This window comes from Leucopleurus acutus, assembly GCF_964270905.1.
Source record: "Leucopleurus acutus genome assembly, chromosome: 2".
Classification (NCBI taxonomy): domain Eukaryota; kingdom Metazoa; phylum Chordata; class Mammalia; order Artiodactyla; family Delphinidae; genus Leucopleurus; species Leucopleurus acutus.
Genome location: NC_139143.1, coordinates 157,284,372 through 157,310,561, shown reverse-complemented (window position 1 = coordinate 157,310,561; position 26,190 = coordinate 157,284,372). Strand labels below are relative to the sequence as shown.

General features: G+C 49.8%; 1 protein-coding gene across 3 annotated transcripts in view; it reads right to left on the bottom strand.

The window, feature by feature from the left end:
* Window positions 1–26,190, bottom strand: part of ERI3 (ERI1 exoribonuclease family member 3) — a 129,311-nt gene that overhangs the window by 75,850 nt on the left and 27,271 nt on the right. For all 3 annotated transcript variants that reach the window (XM_082833926.1, XM_082833925.1, XM_082833924.1), the window contains 3 exons: window positions 20,169–20,285; window positions 13,635–13,694; window positions 9,264–9,355 (listed from right to left, as the gene is read on the bottom strand). In XM_082833926.1, the coding sequence (XP_082690052.1) occupies window positions 9,264–9,355; window positions 13,635–13,694; window positions 20,169–20,285 (269 nt within the window). The remainder of the gene's footprint in view (window positions 1–9,263; window positions 9,356–13,634; window positions 13,695–20,168; window positions 20,286–26,190) is intronic.

Genomic DNA, 26,190 nt, shown 5'->3' with positions numbered 1-26,190 from the left:
ATAAATTTGTTGAAAAAGCTGGGTCTCAAGAGTCACACAAAGAATGTTCAAAAGAAACACAAAAATATCTCACCCAAAGGAAAATAGTTTCCAGCATCAACAGTGGCTCTTTCTCCCTGGAGTTCAGGACACAAACCCTCCAGCCTTCACTCTCTATTTGCCAGAGGAAAGAGAAGCCCAAATGGCCAAGGCCTGGGAAGGTCCAAAAATGTTCAAAACACAAAGCAGTGCAGCCCGAGTCTTAGGTGGAGGACACCATGACCTGGCGGGAGGCCGCATGCGGCCTCTACTCCAGACCACGTGAGCTCCAGGGAAGCAGAGCTGGCGCCCCTGGGCAAGCCATGCCCTGCTGGTTCTGAGGCTCTCTGAAGCAGCCTGTCAGATTCTCCCATGCAGCGTAGAACCAGACTTCCAGACACTGCCCAGAAGAGCCACAAACATAAAACCAATTTGTCTTCCTCACAAGCCAGGTGGAGACTGGCTGAGCTACCCCAACTCTGGGCGATGGTCAAGGTCCGATTGCCTACAGCCCCTCCTGCCAGCAAGGAAGAGGCAGTAAGAGCCTCATGGATGGTCAAGGGGCACTCCACCTATCAGACCGGGGACCAGAAACCAGGCGGCAACACTCACCTCAGGACCAATTAAGCAGTAAAGAGCCATCTAGTGAGCAGCTCCGCAGCAGGCTGAAGCAGGAGGCTCCCACCACCATAAACATCTCAACGCCTGGTCAGTCACTACATAAACATCTCCATCTTTTATCAGGGTTTTAACTGAGCAAAACTTCCATGCCAGGGATTCCTATAATCACTAAAGTGCTTTAGACCCTCTGACACCTTCCAGGGGGTGAGGAGATGAGGCTGCCACTGGGGCCCCACCCTTCAGCCTAGAAACGTCCAGAAAGTGGAACACCAGAGGCTCTGTCTGCCTGTGACGGCCCGTGCTCGCAGACCCGACGACAGGACTTCTCTCTCCCCGAGTGCCCCTGCAAGCCCAAGGTCGTCCCAGGGCACACCAGCTTCCCCGGACTCAGGCTTTGAAGGAAGGCCTCAGGCTGCACCACCCACTGACCTGCAGCTCCAGGACCACATGGAGAAGAGCAGGAAGGGAGCGCAGACCGGGAGCCAGGAGCCTGCTCGGGCTCCAAAGAAGCCTGCTCTTGCCCTGAGGCCTGCCCAAAGGAAATGGACAATCCCCAGCCAGGCCTGCCATCAGGCGCCCCTTTCCCGCCAGGTCCAGGCCCCAGGACAGGTGCAGGAGGGGGCCCTCCTGCATCTGCGAGGAGGCTGGCCCCAGAGGCCGTGAGCTCTCAGGTGGAGGCGGGGCACCCCTCGCTCCTCTGCGCCCAGGAACTCGGGGCCCAAGGAGCTGTCAGGCTAACGAGGCTACCCCACCACCGCTCCATCTGAGCGTGGCAGGCTGCGCCGCACCACTGGCTTCAGGTGGCTCTCCTTTAATTAATGGCATCCCAGGCTCTGCAGGGAGCTTCACCCCACAATGAATGGCCCTCTCTCATTAGAGGCAGGCCTGCCATGATGTATTCAGGGCGAGGGCCAGGACTCATTTCCCTGTCTGTGGGTTGGGGATGGGAGGGAGGGGAGAGGCAGCAGGGAGAGATTTATATCGAGTGACTTGGATTAGCTGCAGCTGAAACATGACCCCATCAACGCAAGCTGCCTTCTTGGGGCTAAGCCCATGTACCTCTGCTGACCAGAGGGCTCTAGGGAAGCTGAAGGGAGGGCAGAAGGTCTGGTTCTCGTTCTCTCTGGGCTTAGGCTGCAGCTCAAAGGCCCAGAATTCCTATACAACCTCCAGAACCCTCTCCCCACCCCGCCCGCACACACTGTGTGTGCACTGGGAGCCTGCCCTGACTCTGAGCTGATCTCGTCCACTGAGAGCCTCTTCATGGCCAGGAAGCTGACCCACTGGCCTCACAGCTATGGGACCGAGGCCCTGACCATGGCAGACAGCTGTTTCTCCTGCTTTCTGTAGGAAATACCCTCACTCCCTACCTCAGAGGAGGACTCCACAACATGGTAAGGCCCCGTGCCTGCCGCTGTGTGCGCAGGATGCCACGGGACATCTCAGACCTCAGGCTACCCAGCGCTAGGTAAAACGCAGGCATCAGTCTGACATGGAAACATGCTGGCAGCCATCACCTCACTGTGGTGATCCATTAGGCTGAACCCTACGTCCAGGGTGGGGAGATCCTGTGCAATATGACTCTCCTTCCCTCCCCCTGGCGCCACTTCACAGGGTTCATCAGACCGTGCAGGGTGGTCTGGGGTCTTCAAGGCAAAAAGGAAAGTGCAGCCTTCAGTGGTCCACGTTTCCAATGTACTTCTCACAGACCTGGAAAGAAGGCCACCCTGAACTCCGCTAGCCACACAAGCGGTTTTAGGCCACAGAGCTGGGTAGGTTCAGGCTGGCAGCAAAGAGCACACAGGCCTACAAACTCCCCCTGCAAATCCCACTAAACTTGACGTTCAGTTTTGCTTGTGCTTGGAAGAAGAATCCTACTCAGAGCCTGCCCTCTTTCCATCCTCAGCCCTCTTAGAATGCCAATTCACTAAGAGAGCTGGAGGGTGGGCCCTCACCTGCTGCTGCCAGCTAGTCAGAAGGTTGCTTTGAAGGCCTGCTGTGTCCCGAGGAGGCCAGGGCAGAATGCTTACCATCTGTACACACTGGCTCCATGTCACCCACACTTCTCCCGGTCCTCATGGTGGAGCATTCATGTACCCTTCCTTCCCTACTCAGAAAGAGATGTAGCTCAGTTCTGCTTTGCTAAGCCCTATTTGGCAATGTGTCTAAACACATGCAAACTTAATTAGTTCAGGAGGGGAGCCCAAGCGCTTGCAATGACAGATAAAAGTATCAGGAAATGAGACAAGTCAGGACTGCCAGGGAGTTCTTACTCAAGCCCCTTCCCCCAGCAGGCTGCTAATCAACGGTGATACAGCTCAGTGCTGAGACCAACTGGCAAACCCATGGACAAGAGACGCGTTTTCATGAGCTTAAAGACACGACGAGATGCCCCCACGTGCTTCCAAACATACTACAGGACAGAGGTGTCCAAAGTGATATTGGCAGTGGTTTCCTTAAAACAGATCTGAGGATTCATTCATCTGTAGCTCAGCAAAGAGGCTCTCAGACAGCCCCAAGTCATTCCCCACCACACCTCTTGGCCAACCATGTCCTGAAAGCAAAATGATCGTAACAGTCCAGACCTCCGCCAACACCAGACCAGGTACCAGAAGCCGAGGGTGTCAGAGAACATCCCGAGGCTCTGCCACTCAGTTGCGAACAAAGGAGAGGAGGAAGGGCCTTCCCCCCAACCACAAAGCCATGGGCCATGAAGGAAGACAGAAGCAGACGGTCAGATGGCAGAGCGGTCAAACGCATGGCTTCCAGAGTTCAAATCCCTGCCACAAATTGCCCTCGACAAATTACTTACCTCTCTGGGCCCCAGTTTCCTCATTTGTTAAAATAAAAAGTTACAAAAATAATTTTTTTCATTGGATTGTAGTAAGGTTTAAATGAGATTAATGTATAAATAGCAGAGCAGGACTCCTGGGACATGGTAAGTGCTCAATAAGGGCTGGCTATCTTTATTACCTGATGTAACTTTCCCAGAGCAGTCCCAGCCCTCAGTCCTGGCGGCACAAATGTCTCAGAGAAAGCCCTTCACACTGCACCTAGGACCAAACTCCTCCTCCCTCGCCCAGGCGCCCCTACGCCATCTCACCCAGTACCCACCGTGGAGGGCCCAACACCCAGTGCTGGCAGGGGCAACCCAGGAGCTTCTTGGCACTAGCAGAATGGTCCTCTAACCCCTCACACTCAGGCTGGTGCAGGAGGGCCCGAGGTTTCCTCTTCCATTCCATTCTCCCTGAACCTACCCACTATGACCCTCTGCCATTCTTCCTGAGCAGGGTATTCCACAGGCCCACTCCATAACTTAGTTGTCATTTATTCAACACACATTTATTGAACAACTACTATATGTCAAGCATTGTCCTAGGGTTGTAATGGTGCCCACAATCTAGGGAGAGAGACAGACAAGTTGAGGCAGCTACAGCACACTTTCATGTATCAATAAGCACATGTGCTCCAAGAACACACAGGAAGGCACCTGGAGAAAGCTGTGAGGAGGGATCCTTAGGAATCGGCCAGTTAGAGCACCTGGCTGGGGTGGGGACTGAATACATAGAGAGCATCAAGAGATGAGGCAAGAGAAATAAACAAGAGCCTTGAAAGCTCCAATAAACAGTGTGACTTTGCCTGGAGGGCAAGGGGAAGCCTTGAAGGCTGCTAAGCGGGTGTGATGTAATCTGCTACCATTAGGAGAAAGGAACAGAAGAAGCAAGACAGTCAGAGAGACCAGTGAGAAAGAAGACTTTCGTAGGAATCCAAGAAGAATATGGTGACCTGAACTAGGGCAGTGGTAGTGGGTTTGGAAAGAAGGCAAAGACTCTGAGAAACCTCTGGGACAAAGGATCAATAGGATTTGGCAATTAATTTGTTACGGCTAAAGGGAGGAACCAAGGGTGATTCTCAGGTTTCTGACATAACTACTGAGTAGATGGTACCAGTCAATCATTACTTAAGAGAATGGTGGAGGACAAGGTGTTGGGAGAAAAGTAACACCTGAGCTTTAAGGGGTCGGTGTATATCTGGGTAAGAGAGAGAACGGGGGCTGGATATGAAGGCTTGGAGTTCAGATGGCAGATGGAACCGATTCCTTTTCTCCAATGGGATCACTGCTGCCATGTCAGTTCCCACTTCTCAGATGGAGGAAAAATGAGAAGACAGCATACAGAGGATAACCGAAGCTGGGGAATAGATTAGATCACCCTGATAAGTGTGAGTGTGTCAAATAAAAAGAAAAGACAGCTAGGAGAGAGGTCAAAGAAATACCAATATTTAAGAAACACCAAATTTAAGAAAAAAGAAAAGAAGAATCTGCTAAAAGGACTGTGAAGGAAAAGTCAGAGAAACAGGAGACATAAGTAGAAATGAAGAGTGCTTCAAGAAGGATGAAGTGGTCAGCTTTGCTGAATGATGCCAAGAGGGCCCAGACTGACCCCCATCAAGCATGTCACCGGCTCAGCATTTCAGCCTTCATCTACACGCCCCACGAGACAGTCCCTGCCCCACAGTGCTCCCCAGGCGGGTGCTTCCACCGCCATGGGACTTCACTCCAGGTGACAGCAGTCTCTGCTCTTCCACAGTCTTGGCTGCATGACCCTCAGTAGTCCCCATTGAGTGCATGCCCCCAAATCAAGCAGTGAGTAGGGTAACATGAGCAAGTGTCTTTTTTTTTTTTTTTTCAATCAGAGACATCATGTTTGTTTGTACTTGAAACAACAAGAAGGGAAACCTATGCAGTCTAGAAAGGGTTCAGTCATCTGAAAAAAAAAGAGTGTGAATTCAGGTGTGACTTTCACACAGATGCTTCCACCTGCCTCCTGATTGGTCTTCTTCATGATGAATAAAGAACAAAATAACACAAAAAACTTCATGTCAGAGTATTGAAGTAATTGGAATAGATCTCATTTCCTTTGGCTGGACAGCATAGTATTAAGTGCTCTCCCCCAATTGGCACTCTAATAAATTATCATTCTTTTTTCAGAAAGCTTCCTACCCAGGTGGCTGAGTTTTTTGTTGCAAAATTAGTTCAGATGGTCTCACACAAAATAATGTTAAATGCCGAGCAAGTATCTCTTGATCTCCAGACTTTCACCAACAGAGGGGTGTAGTATGCACACCTCACAAGGAAAGCAAGGAAAACAACTCAAGTCAAATGCCAGGCCCGCATTCACACAGTCGACCTCCAATGGCAGGAAAACTCGCTATTCCAAAGCTGAGGGGGAGGGGGAGGAGGATCCTCTCAGCAGACCTTGAGCAGACCCCTGGGCCCTGCCTCCCCACAGCGGTGTCTGCTGATCCTGCCCCTCTCCTCCAGAGGGCCCCCTCCCAGACGGCACCGAGGACCAGGTCCACCCTCATATCAGCTCTTCCTTGTCCCCCACTCCCAGCCCACACCCCAGTCCTCCTGATCTCAGACCCACAGGCCACTGGAAAAGCCTTTGGTCTAGCTTCTCAGCTACCTGTGCTATTCAGCTGGTAAACACAGGTCTCCAAGCTACAGGTGAAAAGCTGAGTTCCTCAAGGGCAGCACCTGTGCCGGTGTCACTCCTCACTCCGCATCCGCCCTATCCTCCCACCATGCCGAAGGTGGAAGCCCTTCACAGAGACAATACAGAGAGCCTGGGTACGTGGAGAGAGAGAAAATTGGTGAACGAACGCTAAACTCTACAAGGAGCTTCAAGAAACACCAGGTAAGGCAAAGGAAAGGTAGGTCAGGTAGGAAAGGCAAGCTGACCAAGAGCCAAAACCACGAGTATCGTTTCTTCAACAGGTTTAGAAGGAAAATTAAACCTGCACCCCCTAAATTAAAGCCCACCGTAGCAGGATCTGTGATGACAGCATCAAAGCCCATGTAAACCGGAGTGTCAACCCATTCAGACTGACCAAAGATGGACACAAAACAATTTTGTCAGGATGGGAGCAGATTTCTTTTCTCCAGTGGGATTTCCGCTGCCGCTTCAGTCTCCATTTCTCAGTGCCTCACTAATCAGGCCCTCTCCAACAAAACTGATGTGGAAAAAAAATGTGATGTGAAGCTGGTTGGAGGGAGAGGGGGGCTGGGAGAGAGGGGAAGGACAGCAACGAGAGGGAACCATGGCTCTGAGAGACTAGAGTGGGAAATGAAAATATTTGCCGAGTTCCTTAGACTTACTTAAATCTGAAAATGGATGTCAAAATAAGAAGTGAGCCACATACTAACAAGTTGTGGGTGTCAGTTTAACACCACCCTTGTCAGGCTCATCAGCAGGCTTTACCAGGCGTGTGAGAAAGTGGCTGTTCTGACGACAGCCATCTGACGAGAGGCTCCAGGAACACGGAAAAGCTGTGCACCGTCACGCAGCACTACTTAGATTTCCTCTCTGGCTGTTTTTATTTTGTTACACATTTAATTAAGAGGCTTCCCAGCAGTTATGTGGGGTCCTGCTTCTAAAAGGCAGGCACAGAGGTCTCCTCCCCCAGCCACCTGCCACCTGCCACCTCCCTGCTCACTGGCTTTCAGAGCTTCACTGGCCTTCCCGAGCCAGACCCAAACCAGCCACCAAAGTCCGCCAGAATCATCTCTTTTGGAAGCTATGTGGCCTTAAGAATTCAATTCTGCCTACCTCTGAGTCTGCCAATTTGAGCCTCAGTTTTTAATTGTGCTTTGTTTTTTTCATCTATAAAAGGGAGACACCACCTCCTACCCGAGAAGGCAGTTAGGAGGACTGAGTGAAATATAGTATGTGCTCATTAACATCTGATTTCCTTTTATGTGTGATTTGATTCCCCAACCCTATCCCTCTTCTTGATTACACCAGTTCTCATGAAGATGCAAAGCAGCCTCCCGAGTCACCAAAATCTGTCCAGGGCCTACCGTGCCAAGGCCTGAACTGGTGCTGTAGGCCAGCACAGGCCAGACCCAAGGAAGATGGCATCTCCTCTCCTTCTCATGCAGAAACCAACCAGACGGTCCCCAACATCACGCACAGGAAAGCTTTCATATACACATAGAAGTACACACCACTCACAGGCATCACAGAAGATGCTGAAACTGGGTGTTTGGGACACGAACACATCAAAGAGAGAAAGCCACTGGGAGAGTGGGAGTCTCAGAAGGCTACCTGGAGAAACTGGGCCTCTGGTCTGGGCCACATGAGCCCCAGAACTCTGGGTGTCAGCCTGAGCCCCGCCCCACCCCAGACAGCTTCTCCTGTGCTGGAGCTCCTCGTAAGCCCCTTCCCACTTCGAGCGCTCAAAGCTGCCCAGGATGCCGTAACAGAGCAACAACAGCCTTCCTCCTCCTCACCTTCTCCGCGGAACCCTCCCCTGACTCAGCTCTGCCTCCAGGCCCAGCCACTGTAATTTCCCTGACAAGGAGCGTCAACGGGAGCTCCGGAGCCTGTGGTGTGCAGTCAGCATGCACACGACCTAAGGGCTGAGGGAGACAGGTGCACAGGCGCTTATGTGATCCAGGCCTGCCCTTCCTCCCACCTCACCTAGAGGGTTGGGTCCAATAGCAGGCTGACAGCCACCTGGGTGCAGAACTTCACCTCAATGCCCAGCATCCAAAAGGCATAAAAAGGATCTTGGTGAGAAAGTAATGCCTGAATTTGTAGGAAATGTCACTCTAGAGCCACGACTCCCCACCCCGGCCAATACCCTACCCTATGTTCAAAAGCTCACACACACACACACACACACACACACACACACACACACACACACAGAGTGCTTGCTGCCACCTTCAGTCACAAAGAACACAGAGGTATCGATTCTATCAATCCTCAGCAAACAGTGCCCCACTACCTCCACCCCGCTTTAGTTCCTTGGGGGCTCTCTGAAGCCAGGTATCCAGGAGGACATCCAAGAGGCAGAAGTGTTAACCCAGCAGAGGAACCAGTTCTGTCTTCCATAACTGGGGCAGGATCAGGAGACAAAGGAGAAAAAGCAGTGGCGACAAAGGAGGAAAGAGGAGGCTGATGACCTGGGCAGCTTCCTAGAAGCATCCCTGTCTCATCCTCACAATGGGCTCTCCGTGGGACCGTCAGGGCCTCGTATCCCAGATAAGAGCCTAGCCTAGTATAATGGTTAAGAGAATGGACCCTGGAGCCAGGTTGCCTGCGTTTGAATTCTGGCTCTGTGTGTTCTTGGGCAAGTTACTTAACTTCTCTGTGCCTTAAGGTCTTCATCTATAAAATAAGAATAACAAGAATCCCTAGGGTTAGTAAATGACTTACTATTTCCAAAGCATTTAGAACAGTAAATACTATGTATTTGGTTTAGAAGAAAATTTAAGACCCTCTTTTACCTCCTTCTTTTCAGGGCAATAACATGTAGCTCCACAACAGGATGGGCTGCCCTGGCAAAAGCAGGAAGGCAACAGCAGTACTAGCAGTACTAGCAGTACTAGCAGTACTAGCAGTACTAGCAGTACTAGCAGGGTACTTGGCCTGTCCACTCCTGGTTCTAGAGGCAGAAGGCAGGGCTCTCAGCCCTTGTCTTGTCCTGCTGACCCCAAAATCCAGGGACTCCCCGACCCAGGTGCCCTGAGGCTTGGACATCTGAGCCTGAGAAAGGCAAAACCTGGTCCCGCAGATTCCAAGCCCTGCCAGCAAAGGAGTCCTGCTCATACTCACATGACTTTTAAGTCCCAGTCTCCACAGGTGACAAAAATTGACTTGACGTTTGGATCTAAGAGGCCTTCTTTCGCCATCCACTCATCGACCCTCTGAAAAGTACACAACAAGAACAGATGAGATTTTCCTTTTTTTTTTCCCTGAGTCTGTGAAGAGCCACACAGTGAAACGCAGATAAGCTGCTTGTAATCAGAGCAGGAGAAAATTGTAATCTTATCCCTCCACTCTGGGGTCTCAGTCTTGACTCAGAACTTTGGAGGCCCTTGCAGGACAATCCCTGCAGGCAGATCCCACAAGCCCAAGTGGTGGGGGGCAGGGGCCCCTCCACTCCCCCAGTGCCTGGCAGCCCACCCTGGACAGGATAAGGACAGATCCCAGTAGGTCAGTCCACATACCTTTGGTCCTCAAACAAAGGCACAGCCTAGCACACTCACAGGCTGTCCTGGGGCCACGAGAACAGGCTGGGAGGAGGCCCCATGCAGGGAACTCCAATCCACAGGTTCATTCGCTCATTTATTCATTCCACCCTCCCACCAAATGTCTACTAACCAAATTTATTAATTTGGTTATTCCCCAAATGAAGGTGAAGTTAATTTTCACCATGAGTCTAGCAGAAGAGGGTCCTCTGCCGGGCTATAGGCCCATCTTGACAACTGGGATAGCACTGCCTGCTCCAGTCGCTAGAAGCTCATAAACTGGCCCCAGACTTTGTATTTCTCCTCTCCTGGTTGGGGATTCAAATTCAGCGGAATCTTCTGAAGGCTGAGCTCAATTCCTAGACAGGGAAAGAAACTAATCCTAAACACACTTTAAGTCTTTCTTCCCCTTCATCCCTTTGATTCATTTTATTATTTGCCTCACACTGGAAGTACAAATACTAAAATCAGTATATACCGAGAAAATTATCATAAAGAATTCATGAAGCATTGCCTGTTTTTCAGAAGATCCTAGGCATGGGGCAAGAGTGCGGCAGATCACACTGCCGTTCCACTCACACAGGAGAATTATTTTTAAAGGCTATATTGCGTAGTCGTTAGAAACGTGGGATTGAAAGTCAGACACATCTGGGTTCTAACCTTGGCTCTTCCATATCCTGGCTGTGTCACTGATGGGAAGTCATTTAAAAGTCATATAACCCCTCTGAACTTCAGTTTCCGTCATCTATAAAACGAGGTAGGATGACTAACCTTACAGGGTTGTTTTGAGAATTATATGTGATAATGTATTAAGTGCCTACCTAAAAATAGACAGTAGGCTGGGAAGGGGAGAAAGACAGATCATCTTAATACAATATAATAGAGGCAGCAATGGAGAAGTACCCAGGATGCCATCAGACCAAGAAGAGGCAGAGGCTAGCCTCACCTTTTACAGGGAAAGGAGTCAGAAAGGCTTCATAAAGATGACTGAACTAAGGGCTTGATGACAAAACTAAGAGTTTGCTTGACAGCACAGAACACAGGAAAGGACACTCCAGGCAGAGGCAAAGGCTTAGGCACAGACATTTTGTATCTGATTAGCAACTGTCTGTTTAATGTCTGCCTTCCCCACCATACTATCAGCATCACAAAGGCAGGGACTCTTAGCTGTCTTATTCACCGTCTTAATCCCTAACCCAGCACAGTGTCTTCTTGATTAAAATGTGAGTAAGAAATAATGTGACTGGAGTCCGCTGTGATTGAAAGGTAGGGCAGGAACTGAGGCTGGGGGACTAGGTTAGGCCAGATTGTGAAGGGCCTTGTGTGCCCAGCAGGTAATGGAGAGCCCATGGTAATCCTGGGCTCCCTGGAACCGCAGAGATTCGGGAGGCCTGACCCATGCCGAAGCAGTCCTGGAACAGGGCCAAGGATCCCATCTAGGTCCACAACCACAGCAGCCCTATCTCCTGGGACATCGGGGCCACTCCTCAGTACCGGACTCTGCAGACCCTCTTCACACCAGAGAATCCTCCTCAGCCCGAGGGTCTCCCCAACAGCTAAATTCTGGACCTTCCACTGCTGAATGGTTTGTCTCCCCAGTCACTCTGGCCCAAACCCTTGCACGACACACACATACATGCACGCACACATGCATCCTTTCCCCAGGGTCACCTAAAGAAAATAAGGCAGACTTTACATAAGAAAAGAGGTAAGGCAAACCTGAAGGTCCCTAAGTCAGCTAATCTCGCTCCAGTTCACTGGCCTTAAATCCCCAAGGTAAGTGCCCCACCTGCTAGGGGGCTCCCCAACGCCCCAATTCCTGCAAGTGGTCCTGGAAAAGAGAGCAGGACAGGACAGGACAGGACAGGACTGTCAGGAGGAAATGCCCAGCAAGACCAGGGCTTCACCATGAGAAGCACTTACTGCTCCTTCGAAGCTTAGGGCCGAGGCCATTCACTCATGCAGCAGATATTTAGTGAGCAGCTTCTGCTACGAGCCTGTCCAGGAAAGTGATACTTTTGTAATCAGGACTGTCCTTTTCCTTCCCTTCCTGTTTGAATGGATAAAGGGTTGGAGGGACCACCAAGACAAGCCCCAGTCAGCCAGCCCTCCTGGCTATTGAAGGTCTAGAGGAATGCAGACTGAGCCCTGCTTAGAACAAATGTGTCAGGCAAACATCTAACTGGCCATCTGCTCAGGGCCTTGCTTAGGACAAGAACTAACTCTTCAGCTCTATAACCAACTCAAGGCTAATGGGAAAGAGTAGAGCCCAGTCTGGTCTCCTTGTCCTCCTGGAGACTTCCTATCTAGGCCAATGCCAGGAATCTCCCCCTCTTCACCCCCAAAGTATGCTGAAATAGCAGAAAGTAGCTTCCTGGGTGAGACTCAGAATCCTCTGAGCATCCTGCTCCAGAGCTGGCCTGGGGTCAGCAGGAGGAAGCCTTCTGAAGAACAATCTCCCCCTCAACCAGCGCCACTGTGGAGAAAACTCCATAACCTCGACAGCGCTGGTTTGGTGCTGGCCCAGAATAAGCATCTTCCTCCGGGGATCCCAGCCAGAGACACTCCAGGGAAAAGCTGCCTGCCCCCTTAGCCTCGCTCTGGGATGCTGGCTGGGAGATAGGGAAGGAAGGGTCCCCTCTTTCTCCTTGAGTCTGGGCCCGGAGGGAGCAGTCCAGGCTGAGGACCCCGCTTAGTCATAGGGTGAATCTCCCCACCCGAAAAAGAGGGTCAGTGGGGCTGGGAGACACCTCAGAGCCCATCTTCTCCCAACCCCACAAGAACCTGACCAGCCACAGAGCCTGGGCCTGCACACTCCCTGGGACAGGGAATGCACTTGGCCACTGGGTGAGCCTAGACCTCTCTCTCTGGCCCTAGTTCCATCCTGAGGAGCCCCAGGAAATTCAGTCTGCATTTCTCTCTCCCATGGGACAGGCCTCTAGGCTCAAGAAAGAGCTCTTCCTCCCTCTCCAGCACCCTGCTCCCTCCAGGTGGACTACCTCCGAGGCAGATGTGCTCTGCTATCCTCCCAGACACTCTGCTCTCTCCTGTGATATAGGGGCTGAGCTTTGGGTTTATTGCTCTTAGAGATAAATAAAGCACCTAAGGAGATCCACAGGCTTTTTCTCTTCTCTTCTCCCGCTAGAGAAGGGAGTGGGAGGGGGACCTTTCTCCCTCTCTGAAAACCCCAGGCCCGCGGGGGTGGGAGATGAGCTGAGGCCAAGCACCGCTTCCTGACTCCCTCAGGCTGGAGCACAAGCAGCAGCGTCTTAACCTTTTCCAGCTCCCGGAGGAGAACATCCCAGAAGTGTGGTCTCTGCCAAGGGTTCTAAAGCCTTTAATTTGATTTTCCTCACATAGGCAATTGTTGTAATTATTCTGATTAGGAATCATTACCCAGCGCAGCCTCTGCACCCCTGACAGGCACGATGCATCCAGCGGCAAGCTGCAGTGGGGCAGGCGGGCCGGCCGCACCTCCTGGAGGAGCTGACAGCAAACAAAAGCCATCGATGGGGAGTTCTGCGTGAGTTAATGAAGTGCTCACATGCCACAGGAAGCCAACACTAAAGCTAAACAAAAACACCTCCAGTCCCCGGGGCCAGCCCGCAGTGCTGCAGCTTGGCTCCCCTACTCCCAGCCGCCCAGCGCGGGCTGCCCGAGCCGCCGGAGCCGCCAGACAGCACAGCCACAGGCCGGGAGCTGGAGGGGCCTCCACCAACCCCCGGTGGCACTCGGACATCTCCGTCAGTAACCCTGACGGGAACAGCTGGAGATGACAGATCAATGGTTCAATACTCTCAACAGCATGTCACTGATGTGACAGCAAATGTTATTCTAATCAAGCCATAATCATAGTCAAATTACAGGGCTACGTTCTCAAGAGGGGAGGGAGAGGAAGGCGAGGAAGGCAGCAGGAAGGGGTCAGAGGTCAGGAATTAAAGGTCACTCAACCTACCTCCAGCACTTGCTGCAGGCTTGGCTGACCATCCACCATGGCTTGAATAATCCCGGTGAGCTGAAAGAAAAGAGAAAGAGCCGATGGGTGGAAAACCAGGGCGCAGGGACTCCAAGCTGGACTGGATCCTTTCCTTTCTGTTTTTCTCCTTCTACCGTAAAGACTCTGACCTGCACAGCTGTAGGCTCCGAACCTGACAGAAGCCTTGGGAATCAAGTTTCCCCACAACTTCCTGCCCCAAGATGGGGGTACACATCCACATACCGACCACGGGGTGGGTCTCAGACCTGTTTCAGCTTTCATTTTGCAGAAAATTTGGTTTTATGTGTCTTCTGAATTCAATAGGCTCAATAACTCCCCCCGAATTACAGTGAATTCACCTCCAAGCTTCTCAGAAGTTCCTGCAGAACTCGGGGAATGCTCACATGGGACCAGCACACTTGGTTCCAAGTCCACCCCTTCTCTGAGCGCCGGTGTCCAGCACTTACCCCTCTGAAACCAGCAATGGGCCGGGGGAGCCCCCCAGGCATCCACCCTTCACCCCACATACCTGGGCCCTCAATACCGGCTAGCCAAGCAGGAAACAGGCACCTTTAGCAGACAAAAAAGCCTACGAACCTAGTCTAGAGAATTTCTGACTCAAGGGCTTCCGCTCCCCCCAGGTCAGGCCTAGGTTCAAACCAGCTTGCTGCTTTGTTTTGTTTTGAAGTGGAAAATACCCCTCAAGCGCAGACTAGATAGGCTCCCTGGAAGGCTTGCGGCAGGAGGCCCCCTGCACAGACGTGGGCCCAGCTGGAAATCATGGTGGCCAACATGCCCCCAGCCACTTCCAGACAGAGTAGCATCTCAGGCCTGCTTGGAAACTTTTCTTTTTTTAAGTGCGGGGGTGGGGGGGGTGGGGGGGGTGGGGGTGGGGATTAAACTCCAATTAAACTATAATTACATTTAATGAATACCAAATACCCAACTCACAGAAACCGTTGGCTCTAAGAGGGAAGGTTATTTTCTCATAGCGACTTACATGGAATGGTAATACACACCTTTTAGGGAAGAAATTTTCATTTTAAGAACGCTGAGTTCCTCTAGGTGGGTTTCTGTAGTTCATCAAGTCATTATTAGGTGGTATTTTAAGGAAGTGTAAGGACACAGCCACTCTATTTTATATTCCAGAAACTGTTTTTATATTAATCTGTATTTTAATTGGGTAACAGCTGCTGCCTACAGACTTCCCATGGTCTAAAAGGAAAATAAATTAGAAAGATTAACTACACTGTTGTTTTGCGAGGCTTTAACCCACAGCATGCCCACCCGGCTGGCACCTCCACACCCTTTCCTTGCTTGGGAGACCAAAGAACTGCCCAGCAGAGGGAGGGCCTGAGCCAAAGAGAAGAAAAGGTGGTCGGTCCCCTGAGGGCTGGGGGTGGGGATGGGGAAGAGCCCAGGGTCTGTAGCTTTCATCTTGGAGTGCTAAGACTCCTCCTTTTATTTAGTCAACATCTACTCCTGGAGAGGCTTGGCCCCATTCTAGGAAGCGGGGATCCAGCAGTGAAGAAAAGCGTGGAAACCCTGCCCTTGTGGAATCTGCGTTCTTCTTGGCAGCCCCGTCCTGGCCCAGTCCAGCCAGCACCCAGAGCCTGTTGGCCTTCCCGACCCACACACTGAGCAGGAAGGGCCCTGTGTTTTGTCTCAAGCAGGGGCCGGAGTCCAGAGTAGGCCTGTTGCCAACTCCAGGTCCAATAGCCAGATGACTGGCTGGCACCCATGCACCTACCACTGCCCTTTCTCGCCCAGCTTCTCTCCTGCTCAGTTCTCCCAGGGCCAAGTCACATCCCCAAGCCTGGAGCTGGGGCTTTGGGTCAGGACTATCCTGGAAAAGAGGGCCCACAGCCATTCTTCTCGGAAAGCCCCAGGGTCTGTGTACAGTCTCATGTCCAGTCTGAGTTTCCTGGGGCAAGGTTAGGTCTACTCCTTCTCTTGGCTCCCACCAAGCGTCACTCAGATGAACACTGAAGGGCTTCCAGAAAGTCTTGCTTACACAGGAAACCAATGGCACCCTTGCCAAGAACCCTCCCTCCGTGGAGATGGGACTTAGGTCAGCACTTGTGTACAAGGTCCACAAGCACCTTCCCTGGGCCCCAGGAAATGCACTACACAGAAAAGAAAAACCGGAGCGCTGCTCCGCAGGGTCTCTCACCACAGACTAGGCCCACCTCTTCCCACCGTGGGGTGTGGTGAGGGTGGGAGCCTCCCGGATCCTGGGGCTCTCTCACACTCCTCTCCAGGGCTCAGCAATCCCAGAATCATTCAGCCTGGGAGGAGCCTAGTGAGCTCAGCTCCCTCCCTCTCCATGCTTCCCAGACCACCATGTCCAGCAGGACATGACTTACGGCTTACAGCTGAAGGACTTGAACTCAACCCCCAGAGACACAGGGGCTGGAGATCCTTTCAGGGGCAGGCCTCACTCCCCTGCATTAATGCCTCCAACAATGGACCACATCTTATCAGCTCTGCCAAGGCACTGGATGAAAAGGGAATGAAATCTTAAAAGTCAGTCCCTGTACCTGATACTGACAACCTGTAAGACTTGTACCACAAACTGTGAGGAAGAGAGACAATATAATAAAATAAATACTGGGAAGTTATACCTTATGCCTAACCTAAATCTTTCATGCTGCTCTTTATGCCCATTCCCACTTGGGTTAATATATGTTTGTAAAAAGCTTTCACAGCCTCACAATGAAAGGTACTAGAGCAAAGCCAAGTATTTATTAAGCTGAGAACCAGGGCTCACAGGCTAAACAGAGCTCAGAGACCTTAACCACTTAAAGCAGGAGAGGTGAGAGGAAGAATTAATGTGTGCTCTGTGGCTCCTTTCACTGAGGGATTACAGATTAACTCCCGCTTCTCCAGACTCAGAAACCACAAGGCGAGGAGCTTTTGACCCTGACTGATAACATGGCTGGTTACTGAGATCCCCTCCCGCACAAGGGCTTTGTCCAGGAACGAGCTGGCTTCCTCATAAACACTGGCAACTACACGAAGCAGCCCAGGACACTCGGTGCCAATAGCATGTCAGCATCCAGTGCTTTCTCCCTTCACAGTTTATCTCCAGCACAATCGTATTCTGACACCAAGACAGTTTGTTGATTACATAAGCACTTGTCTCTGGTGTGCAATCTGATAATCAGACCCACTCTTTCTCCTCAGACAAAGAGACCAATAAATCTCACCCTTTATAAGTACAGGTGCAAGACAAAGCCCTTTACTGGCAGTTAGCAAAATGGGTATTTTTCCTGGTTTTTTTTTCTCACAATGACAACAACAACAAAAAAGACTGCACATGGTCAGCCCAGCTGCTAGAGACAGAGATCTGATGAGTTGGAGCTGATTCTAGAGGTGGTAGGGAAAGGAAAGAAACACATCCCATCCTATCTCTGTCAGAACCATGTCTCCAGACCAACTATCAACTGGAACTAAGAAAGGACCTCAAGAAGGCTAACAACATGTTCATTACACAGAGCAAGTAAGAGTGTCTACATGTGGGCTGCAGACTCACTCAAGGCAGAATTCCTCTTCCTACTGCCCAGCACTGAGCCTGTCTCTCTCCCAACACAAGCATGTGCTTGTGCATGTACGCACACAGTCAGGGTTCTTAAAACACTTCTTGTGCAAGAGAGAAAATCCTACCAGAGGAGCTGCTTAGGAAAATCTGGAGGTTTTTGTTTCTCACACTTACTAATGAAAGATTCCTTCTGGCCATAATGACCTCCCTCCCGACCCACAAAGGCAACCACCGCCAGATTGGATGAGGTCTCAGAACGACAGCCCCGTCCCGTGTCCATGCCTCTCTTTGCATTACAATCCATCTAGTATGAAGGTGGGGCAATATTTAGATGATCTGAGGTTTTACAAAGAAGACTTTACTTACTCAAAAGAGCAACTCAGCAGTACAGCTACTCTGAGGGGAGGCAAGGTGTGGTTGAAAAACTCCTTGACAATATTCACTCAAGGGACATGTAGTTTTACTTGGTGCCAGGCCCTAAGGATGGGACCGAGATGGATCAGATCTAATTTCTGCCCTCAAGGAACTCACAATCTAGTGAGAGAGGATAAATGACTGCAGTATAATGTATCTGACTGGTGCTACGCTGGGGTAAGCACAGCCCAGCCTGGGCTCAAGGAAGGCTTCTCAGAGAAGGTGACCCTGAGCAGGGTGCTGGAGGACAAGTAGGAGGGTGGGTGCAACACAGAGGCAGAAAGACCATCGCGTGCAGAGGCAGACTGAGGGAAGTGAGGGGGAGACGAAGCAGGGAGATCTGAGGCTGGATGCAAAGGCAGGGACCAGGCCAGGGAGAGTTCTGAGCTCTGGAAGCCCGAGACAAAATGGCAGAATCCATACCTACAGCACAGCCACAGCCACAGCCTCACTTCAGAGCAGGCTTCGTAATGAGGATCCCACACCACCAAGCCTACTACCGTCCAAATTATGTATGTGTGTCCTTGGGTGAAACTTTCTACAAAAAAGAAACATCTTTCATCAAAGTCTCACAATCGGGACTTCCCTGGTAGCGCAGTGGTTAAGAATCCGCCTGCCAATGCAGGAGACACAGGTTTGAGCCCTGGTCCGGGAATATCCCACGTGCCGCGGAGCAACTAAGCCCGTGCACCACAACTACTGAGCCTGCGCTCTAGAGCCCGCGAGCCACAACTACTGAGCCCACATGCCACAACTACTGAAGCCCGTGCGCCTAGAGCCCGTGCTCTGCCACAAGAGAAGCCACCGCAACGAAGAGTAGCCCCCGCTTGCTGCAACTAAAGAAAGCCCGCACACAGCAACAAAGACCCAATGCAGCCAAAATTAAATAAATAAATTTAAAAAAAAAAAAAAAAAGGCTCACAATCCTTCCTCCCCTTCCCCAAAAGAGAAGCAGCAGCAGCCCTGCTCTGAAAAAAAACCCTTTTCCCAATATTCTCAATCATCCATTCCTGCCCAGGGCTGAGTTCCAGCAACGCTCTGCTCCATTCCTAAACAAGTAGCAACTTCCCCAAATTTAGGCCTGCCTGTCTATGCCAGGCAGCAAGCTGGAACTGGAGCCCCCAAGGGGGAGGTCACACATATGGAAGAGGAAGAAAAGGATAAGAGGACATTACACTTTCAGGCCAGTGGAGGGCTCAGGTATCTGGCTGGTTTAAGGGAAGTCTTCCCTTCCCTTCCCATAAGGAAGGGGATTTTCATCATCATTAAAATGATGATTTTTTTCAAAAGGGGCAAACAGGACAGATTAGCACCCCCTAGTGGTATAGGTAATTCCCAGGGGAAAGAGGGAAGGTATGTACCTCTTGACCCCAGAGGAAGCAAGAGCCTCAACATCATTGGTTGGAACAACAAAAGGCTTGAGAGACTAGACACCTTGGCAGATGGATGCCTACAACAAAAGGCCCACCTGGGTCACTGGCATCCAGCCCTGGAGAGACCCTTAAGACTCATATTTGGGCTAAGTCAGTCTCAGAGCCCACTGAGCACCCCCAGCAGTGCAGGCAGGCCCTTCCCCAGCCCCTTCCACACCAAAGGGATTGTTTCGGGATTACTCAAGAACTTCTTTCCTCCTGTTTCATTCATATGAAGAAAGTAGGTCTCTAAATGAAGGCACGAAGTCTCTAATGTATTCTCACCCCAAATGCTTAAGATTCCAAAAACGCTCATGTTTTCCCATCACCTCTACCACACACACTTGACCGGTGATTCCACCACACACAGCTTGTGGCTACCACAGAGTAAATAACACAATGCACCGCAGGGAAAAGCAGCCATAGAAGGCCTCTCCATAGAGTCCTGGGAGCCAGACTCTTCAGGGGCACCTCCTCTCTGCCAATGGCTCTTTGAGCCTCCAGCAAGCATCAAGATCTCAGTTAGTCCCGGTTTCACAATCTGTGAAGTGGGGCCATACTAACCTGTTGGCAAGGTGGCCGAGTACAGAACCAGCCTAGGATAAGGATAAGGACATTTCAGCCTCAGCCAGGCTGTCCTCATACCCCACTTGGACTGCTCTTGTCTTTCCTCAGTGATAGCGCTGTGCTTCCCACAAATTCAGCCAATGCTTCACACAGGACCACTTTGCTCAAGCACAGAAAAACATCACCAGAAAGCTAAGAAAGCCTGAACATAACCTCTGCTTCCAAGAAGCTGAAATCTTCACCTCTTGCCAAGGGCCCTAAGGGAAATGGAACTGAAAAGAAGCTGAACCCCAGAGGCACCACCCTGCTCCTAAATTCCAAGTACCTGGTCACCAAGAAGGGGAGGGATGACAAGGAAGGGAAAATGTTGGGGAAGCTGGGACAGATTGTGCCACTGCTCTCCCTGGGTCCCCCAATGACCACACTGGTCCAAGGGGAGTGGCAGGCTTTGTAAAAAGCTGACTGGGTCCAATGCACACCTGCCTTAACCACTGAAAAGACCTAAGCAGCCAGTATAGAGCACCAGTGATCCCCAAGCTCCCGTCCCAGCAACCCCTGCTGCCCAGCCAGGGCCCTTACCTCTGTACAGAAAGGAGTAAGCTGTGGATGGACTACGGGCTGGACATACATGTGAAAGGTAGACTCAATCTCCATGGTCCGGCCATTTAGCTTCAGGATGGGGAACTCGATGATTTCCTGGAACGGCAAAGGCACAGAAAAGGAGGAATGAGTTTTTCTTAACTAACCGTTTCAAATAACTCAGAGTCAAGAATGGGGGAGTGTTTTGGACTCATTAGCTCCTGCCAGGCCAAACCCAAGATTGAGTGAGATGGTGCCAGCTCAGTTATAATCCTAACCCTCCCGCTGTTAACATCCTCACAGGTTCCAGGGACTCAACACATATACCATTCCCACTGTCTCTGGAAAGGGGAGGGAAGACAGTGGGAACATCTGCCTTGATTTCCCCAACTGGTTCTCTAGCAGAGGCCTGCTCACTCGAGCCCCTAAAAGTAGGACCCCCTTCCTCTTGCCCAGGTCCCTGCCCTGGAATGGGCCTGGGTCTCCAGTCACATAAATAACCAGCCATCAGACTAATGCACAGACTTCCATATATGAAGTTTAAACAGAGCCGATGAGTTTCATTAGTTTTTACAAAAGGAAATAAAAAAGATAAATAATAAATAAAGCCAAAGGGGCCAAAGGGGATACTGAAGAGGAAAACTGAATAAGAGTAATAAGAGTTAGTGCCCTCCCACCTTTCTTTCAGGCAGTACGCCCACCCCTCAGCTTCTCCCCCTGCCCCCCCCAACCCAATCACTTAGCCAGCCCTTCCCAGTCCACTGGAACGTAATGGAAGAGAAGGAGGAGTGACAATTTGTTTGGTGTCTCTAAGATTAATTTGTCTCCATTATTTAATAGAGATGCACAGCACCAAGGTCCTGGTGTGCAAACAGGCTTGCAGCACGCCGGCTGTGCAGCCCGCCTCATACATCGCTCCTGGGAAGGGAGGAACACGCCAGAGTGGGGAGAGGGCCGGAGAGAGCACGCACATGCTGGAGAGAAGAGGGAAAGCCAGGAGAGAGAATAAAAAAAATGAGTGCTTTTTAATATTCAAAAACAGTTCGCAAAATTTAATCAAAGCAGAGGAAAAGCTAACATTTTTACCACTTTGACATTTTTATTAGCGCTTTCATAAATTTTTAAAACATGAATGGAATTAGTTTACAACACAAAAAAACTGCCCTGAAAACATCTGGAAGAGACAAATAGGAAATAATAAAAATAAATAAAAAAAAAACCAAAATCCTCCCAGTAAAATTAGCATGTGAAAAAGGCCTCCACTGCAGAGAGAGGAGGGGGGCTTTGCCCACTCAGTGGCCACCACAGTCAGCCCCAGTGGCATCCCTATCCCAGGTCCCCCGTTCTGGTGCGGACCTTTCCAGTATCACTAAAATCAAGGCAAACTGGCTCTCTCCAGGGACAGCCTGAAGAGACAACACAGAAGCCGTTGACACCCGACTGCACTAAGGAAATGGATGAGCCGGGAGACAGAAGGAGAAACAGCCCATCTCCCTGATATTCCACGGCAGCCTGGCGCCTCCCCACCAAACATACCTGCTCTGTTGGCCTCATTTTTAAAGCATCTTTATCCAACACATCACAGCAGGACTGAAGAACAAATCAAGGCAGCCAGATTTCATGACTGAGAAATTCAAAGGTTCTGGTTGACTGGTCTCCCTGGAGTGCCCCCAAAGATGGGGAAGCTGACAGGAGCCCCCAGAGATAGGAAGGGCGGAAAGACTGTAAGACTGAGGCAGAAGGGAACAGAGAGGAAGCCCAGGCTGCTGCTTAAACTAGGTAATGCCTCTCCTCCCACCGCACTAGGAAGTAGGCCAGAGAGGAGAGTTTGGCTCTGAAAAACAGAACTGAGGCACACACACAGAAAATACACACTGGGTCCCCAATGTGTATTTTGAAATCAGATACCCAAGATTTCCAAGTGCTAACCCTGAGGTGGGGCTCATCTGAGTCAGGCCCATTTCTGATATATCCTTCCTCTGCCGCTAAGTAGGAGAAACACTTCCCCAACAGAAAGACCTCCGTAGCCTGGTGAGTTTGGCTGCCCTGGTGTCTAAGGAAACAAATACAGCCAGCTCCTCACTAACAATGTTAGCTGGGCCCACAATGAAATTTAACCTGTGACACAACTGTACTTTTCATTTAAACTTTCATTTGGAGAGAAGCAGTGTTTGGAGACCTGCAGTTTGTCCTGCTAATAAAGACAAGTGTTGGGACCTTTAAGGATGCCATTCATCTCTGGCTTTTATTAAATTCAATTTTCTTAAGCCCATGATACATTATGAAATTAGGAGTTGACATTCCTCTGGAAACAAAAATATCTATCAAACATAAATAGAAAAAAAACCCTCTATTACCAAGAATTTATGGCTTAAAGTTGATCTCTTTCCACTTTTTTACAAGCACATGGTTTGTTTTAGAGATCTGAAATGTTATTATAGATCTAGAATTTTATTAGTATTTATTGTAAAATAGTAAGCGCTTCAGCTCCCACTCTGACCAGCACCGAGTCAGCATCCCCAACAGATACTCTTAAAACTTGGCCTTTGGGTTTCCCTGCTGCAGCTCAATCTTTCCTGCTGCTGGCTTCCTCACCCCTGGGGAAATGGAGCCAACCTAAGTGCTCACACTAAGTATGACCCTCCCAGAGAGGGGGAACAAGCCAGCCTTGACTCCATGTGAAGAGGAGTGACCCCTGAAATGCCTGGGGGCCAGAACACAGCAAATTGGACCTGTCCTGAACACCTCTCCCATGTTGCATGCCCATCAGCCAAGCCTTCCCTCCAAGACCAAGAAGAGGGCCAATCTCAGAACATGACTTTGCAGGGGCCCTTCCTCAGCACCACCATCAGCTGTTGTAGCAATGACCTTACACACTGGCATATTCTTTTGAGCCACTGAGGATGCAAAAGAGGAACTTTTGATAGATGACCCTTTGGGGAGTCAGAAGAGTAAGGACTTCACTTAGATACTTCTAACCTTCCCATATTGCCCAGACAAGCCCAGAGCCTCAAAACACTGGCCCCAACAGCCCATTCATAGGAGAGGAGCCCCAATCTGTACCAGATGACAAAACTCCGCAGCTAATACACCTTGGGTATGCCAAACACTTCAACAGTTTTCAGCTGATAATGAATCAGGGCGGGAACCCCCAAACTCTAAGCTGATCACATTAATTCCACCCAAGAGCTTGTGCAGATGTGCCCTAAGTGCCAGCTTCTAGGGGCAGGTGCTCGGATCATGAAACTGTTATTTCTGCCCTTCCTCCTTTGCCCTCCTTCTATTTCCTCATTCCCCTGGGAACATGTTTTTTTAAAGGAACATTTGAGTGTCTGCTTGTGTAAAGGTAGCACCATGAAGGAAAGAAGAACTGCTCTGTATTTACCAGCCCTCTTTCCCAACGCTAATAATAATTTCTCAATTCCTTACTTTTGTATGACATTTGCATTCAATTAAACTACCTGAGCATCTACTCTGTGTAGGACACTGGACAAGAGTTGGAGTGGGATTCAGAGATAAGATGTAGTCTGCATTGCAGAAGTACTCGAACTAGAGGGCAGAAAAGATACATGAGCAAGTGATGAACAATGCACTACGATAAACATCTTAGTGGAACCACATACCCAGTGTTATGCTTTTTATTACAGTGTGCTTTCAAATGTATTTTCTTATCTTACCCTTTTTAACCCTGGAATATAAGTCATATCGTCATCACCATCAGGTCATAAACCAATACTATTAAGCACCTACTATCTACCAGGCAGGGGCTGGGTGTGGACATGGAGGCAAATACAATGAGATGTGGCTCCTCTGTCTGAGGTGCTCAGAGTCTGGGCAAGGGGTAGAGAGGAGCTGGCCCCAAGACCCTCGGAGACACACACAAAATGGAATCATTTCCTTCTTTCCATTTATTGTTAACTATGTGGCAGACACTCTGCTAAATGCTCAATAGGAATGACCGCATTGAATCTACCTAACAACTCATGAGATGGGAATCACTATTATCCCTATTTTACAGAACAACTAAGGCCCGAAAAGCAGTTGTCACTTGCTCAAGGTAACACTGCTAGTAAGGGACAGAGTTGGGACTCCAAATAGGGAAAATGAGACTTAAAGAGAGTAGGACTAACAGGTTTCAAAATCTGAAGGGTCAAGAAAGATCTGATGCTTTTAGTCTGAAAGGCTGTCTTTAAGGAGCTCAGACTCCTATCTCCCAGGAAGAAAGGCTGTTCTTGCGTTACAAGAGCGATGAAATGTGGACCATCCAGGCAGAAAGTCCTGCAGGATTGCTACTGAAAAGACTCCACTATGGCTGCAGGGACACAGATGGCGCTGAGCTCTGGGCTCGGAGAGGGCAGAACTGTGAGCCTTCAGTTTGCATCTCTAGCACCCAGGTCTGTTCCAGCACACAGACCTCATTCTCTGCTTTTGGTGAGTAAACACATGAAGCGGCTGATAAATAGCAAGACAGAAGCCAAGCGCATGGCTATAACAGAAAATTCTCTGTTTTCCCAGAGTTCTCCACAGGACCAGAGAGGTGAAGTGATGGTTGGTGGTAGAGCCAGGATTCAAATGCAGATATACATCGCTCCAAAGTATTGATACTTTCTACTTTCTACCTCTCATCTCTAAGTGGTCTCCCATCCTCCCTCAACTGCTACAAACCACCAACATCCCAGTTTTCTGTTTGCCTGGGACCACAGTTTCCTGGAGCAGGAATTTGCTAAAATTGGGATAGTTTTGTCACCCTACACCATCCACCGCTACCTGCACTACTAGGTTGTCCAAGGGTAGAGCACCATAACCACAAAAAGCTGGTCTGCTGATGGTTGATGGGAAGTGGCCACGACTTGATGACTAAGCACAAAAGCCTTGGAACTTGGATTTTTCAAAGTATCCATGGTTCTAAACCTATTGTATCTGCTGTCTCAATCAATAAAATGCTAGCTGCAAATTTTTTTTTAAAGGGAAGGGAAGCCAGAGAGATTAAAAGGAAGCACCAAGCAAATACTCTTTTACCTTTTCAAGTGGAGCAGAGATTTCAAATGCAGCTACTTTCTAAAATTGCTTAAGTAGGAACCCCAGTGATTCTCTTGATAAACTGAGGACAAAACTGCAACAGCATTTCAAATGAAATTTCACACGCACGATCAGTAGACTACAAGAAATAAATGTGTAGGTCGCTTTCGGGGTATTCAGACTCCCTTAAGCTAAAGTGTCTGCAGTGATAAGATTATATTCAAAGATACAACAACAACAACAAAAGGATTTTAAGCAGAAGGGACTTGGGTTAGGCATTTCTTGACAATGGGCCAGAGGGTTTAACAGTGTAGCATTCTTACAGACCTTTTCTCCAAAGCACAGACTCTTCTTTGCCTGAGCCGATGTTTCTACGGTCCTGTCTAAAATGGGCAGATCATTCTTCATGGCTCCCCCCTCTCAACCTAGGAACTGGCATTCCCTCAATTTAGAGATGGTAACAACTAATCTAGCCCTTCTCTACATCCACTGACTCTTTAGTCCAAAAACTGTGCGCCCCTGCAGAGAAAGGTTTGATAAAATCCAAAAGCAACATCATCACATAGCAAGGCAGAAAAAGCAGTACCTGGTGAAAACATGGGTTTTATCCAGACAATGATTTTTCAATAAAAGGTCCATGCAAAGGCAGGCCCTTTCTCCAAGGGATCAAAGAGGCTCTTGGCCACAGGGAAGAGGGGAAGTTGAGAGGGAGAAGTGAGGGCTGCACTGGGCAACGGAGGGAACATGGTTTGCTTAACAGTTTCTCCTTTGGAAAAAAAAAAAAAAAAAGACATTTTATGCACAAGGAGCTTATTTCTTAAACAAACACTCGTGGTTTTGATTTACACCACAGTCTGCTCCTAAATAATTTATGGCGGGTTAAATTTATTGCCGAGCCCTGGCTGGCTGCAAATTCGAATTGCCAAATAATTAGATTTTAGGGCAAAGCTTATAAATTACCCGTCGATTTGTCCGGACTTGTTTGTCAGTTGCTTTGTGCTTC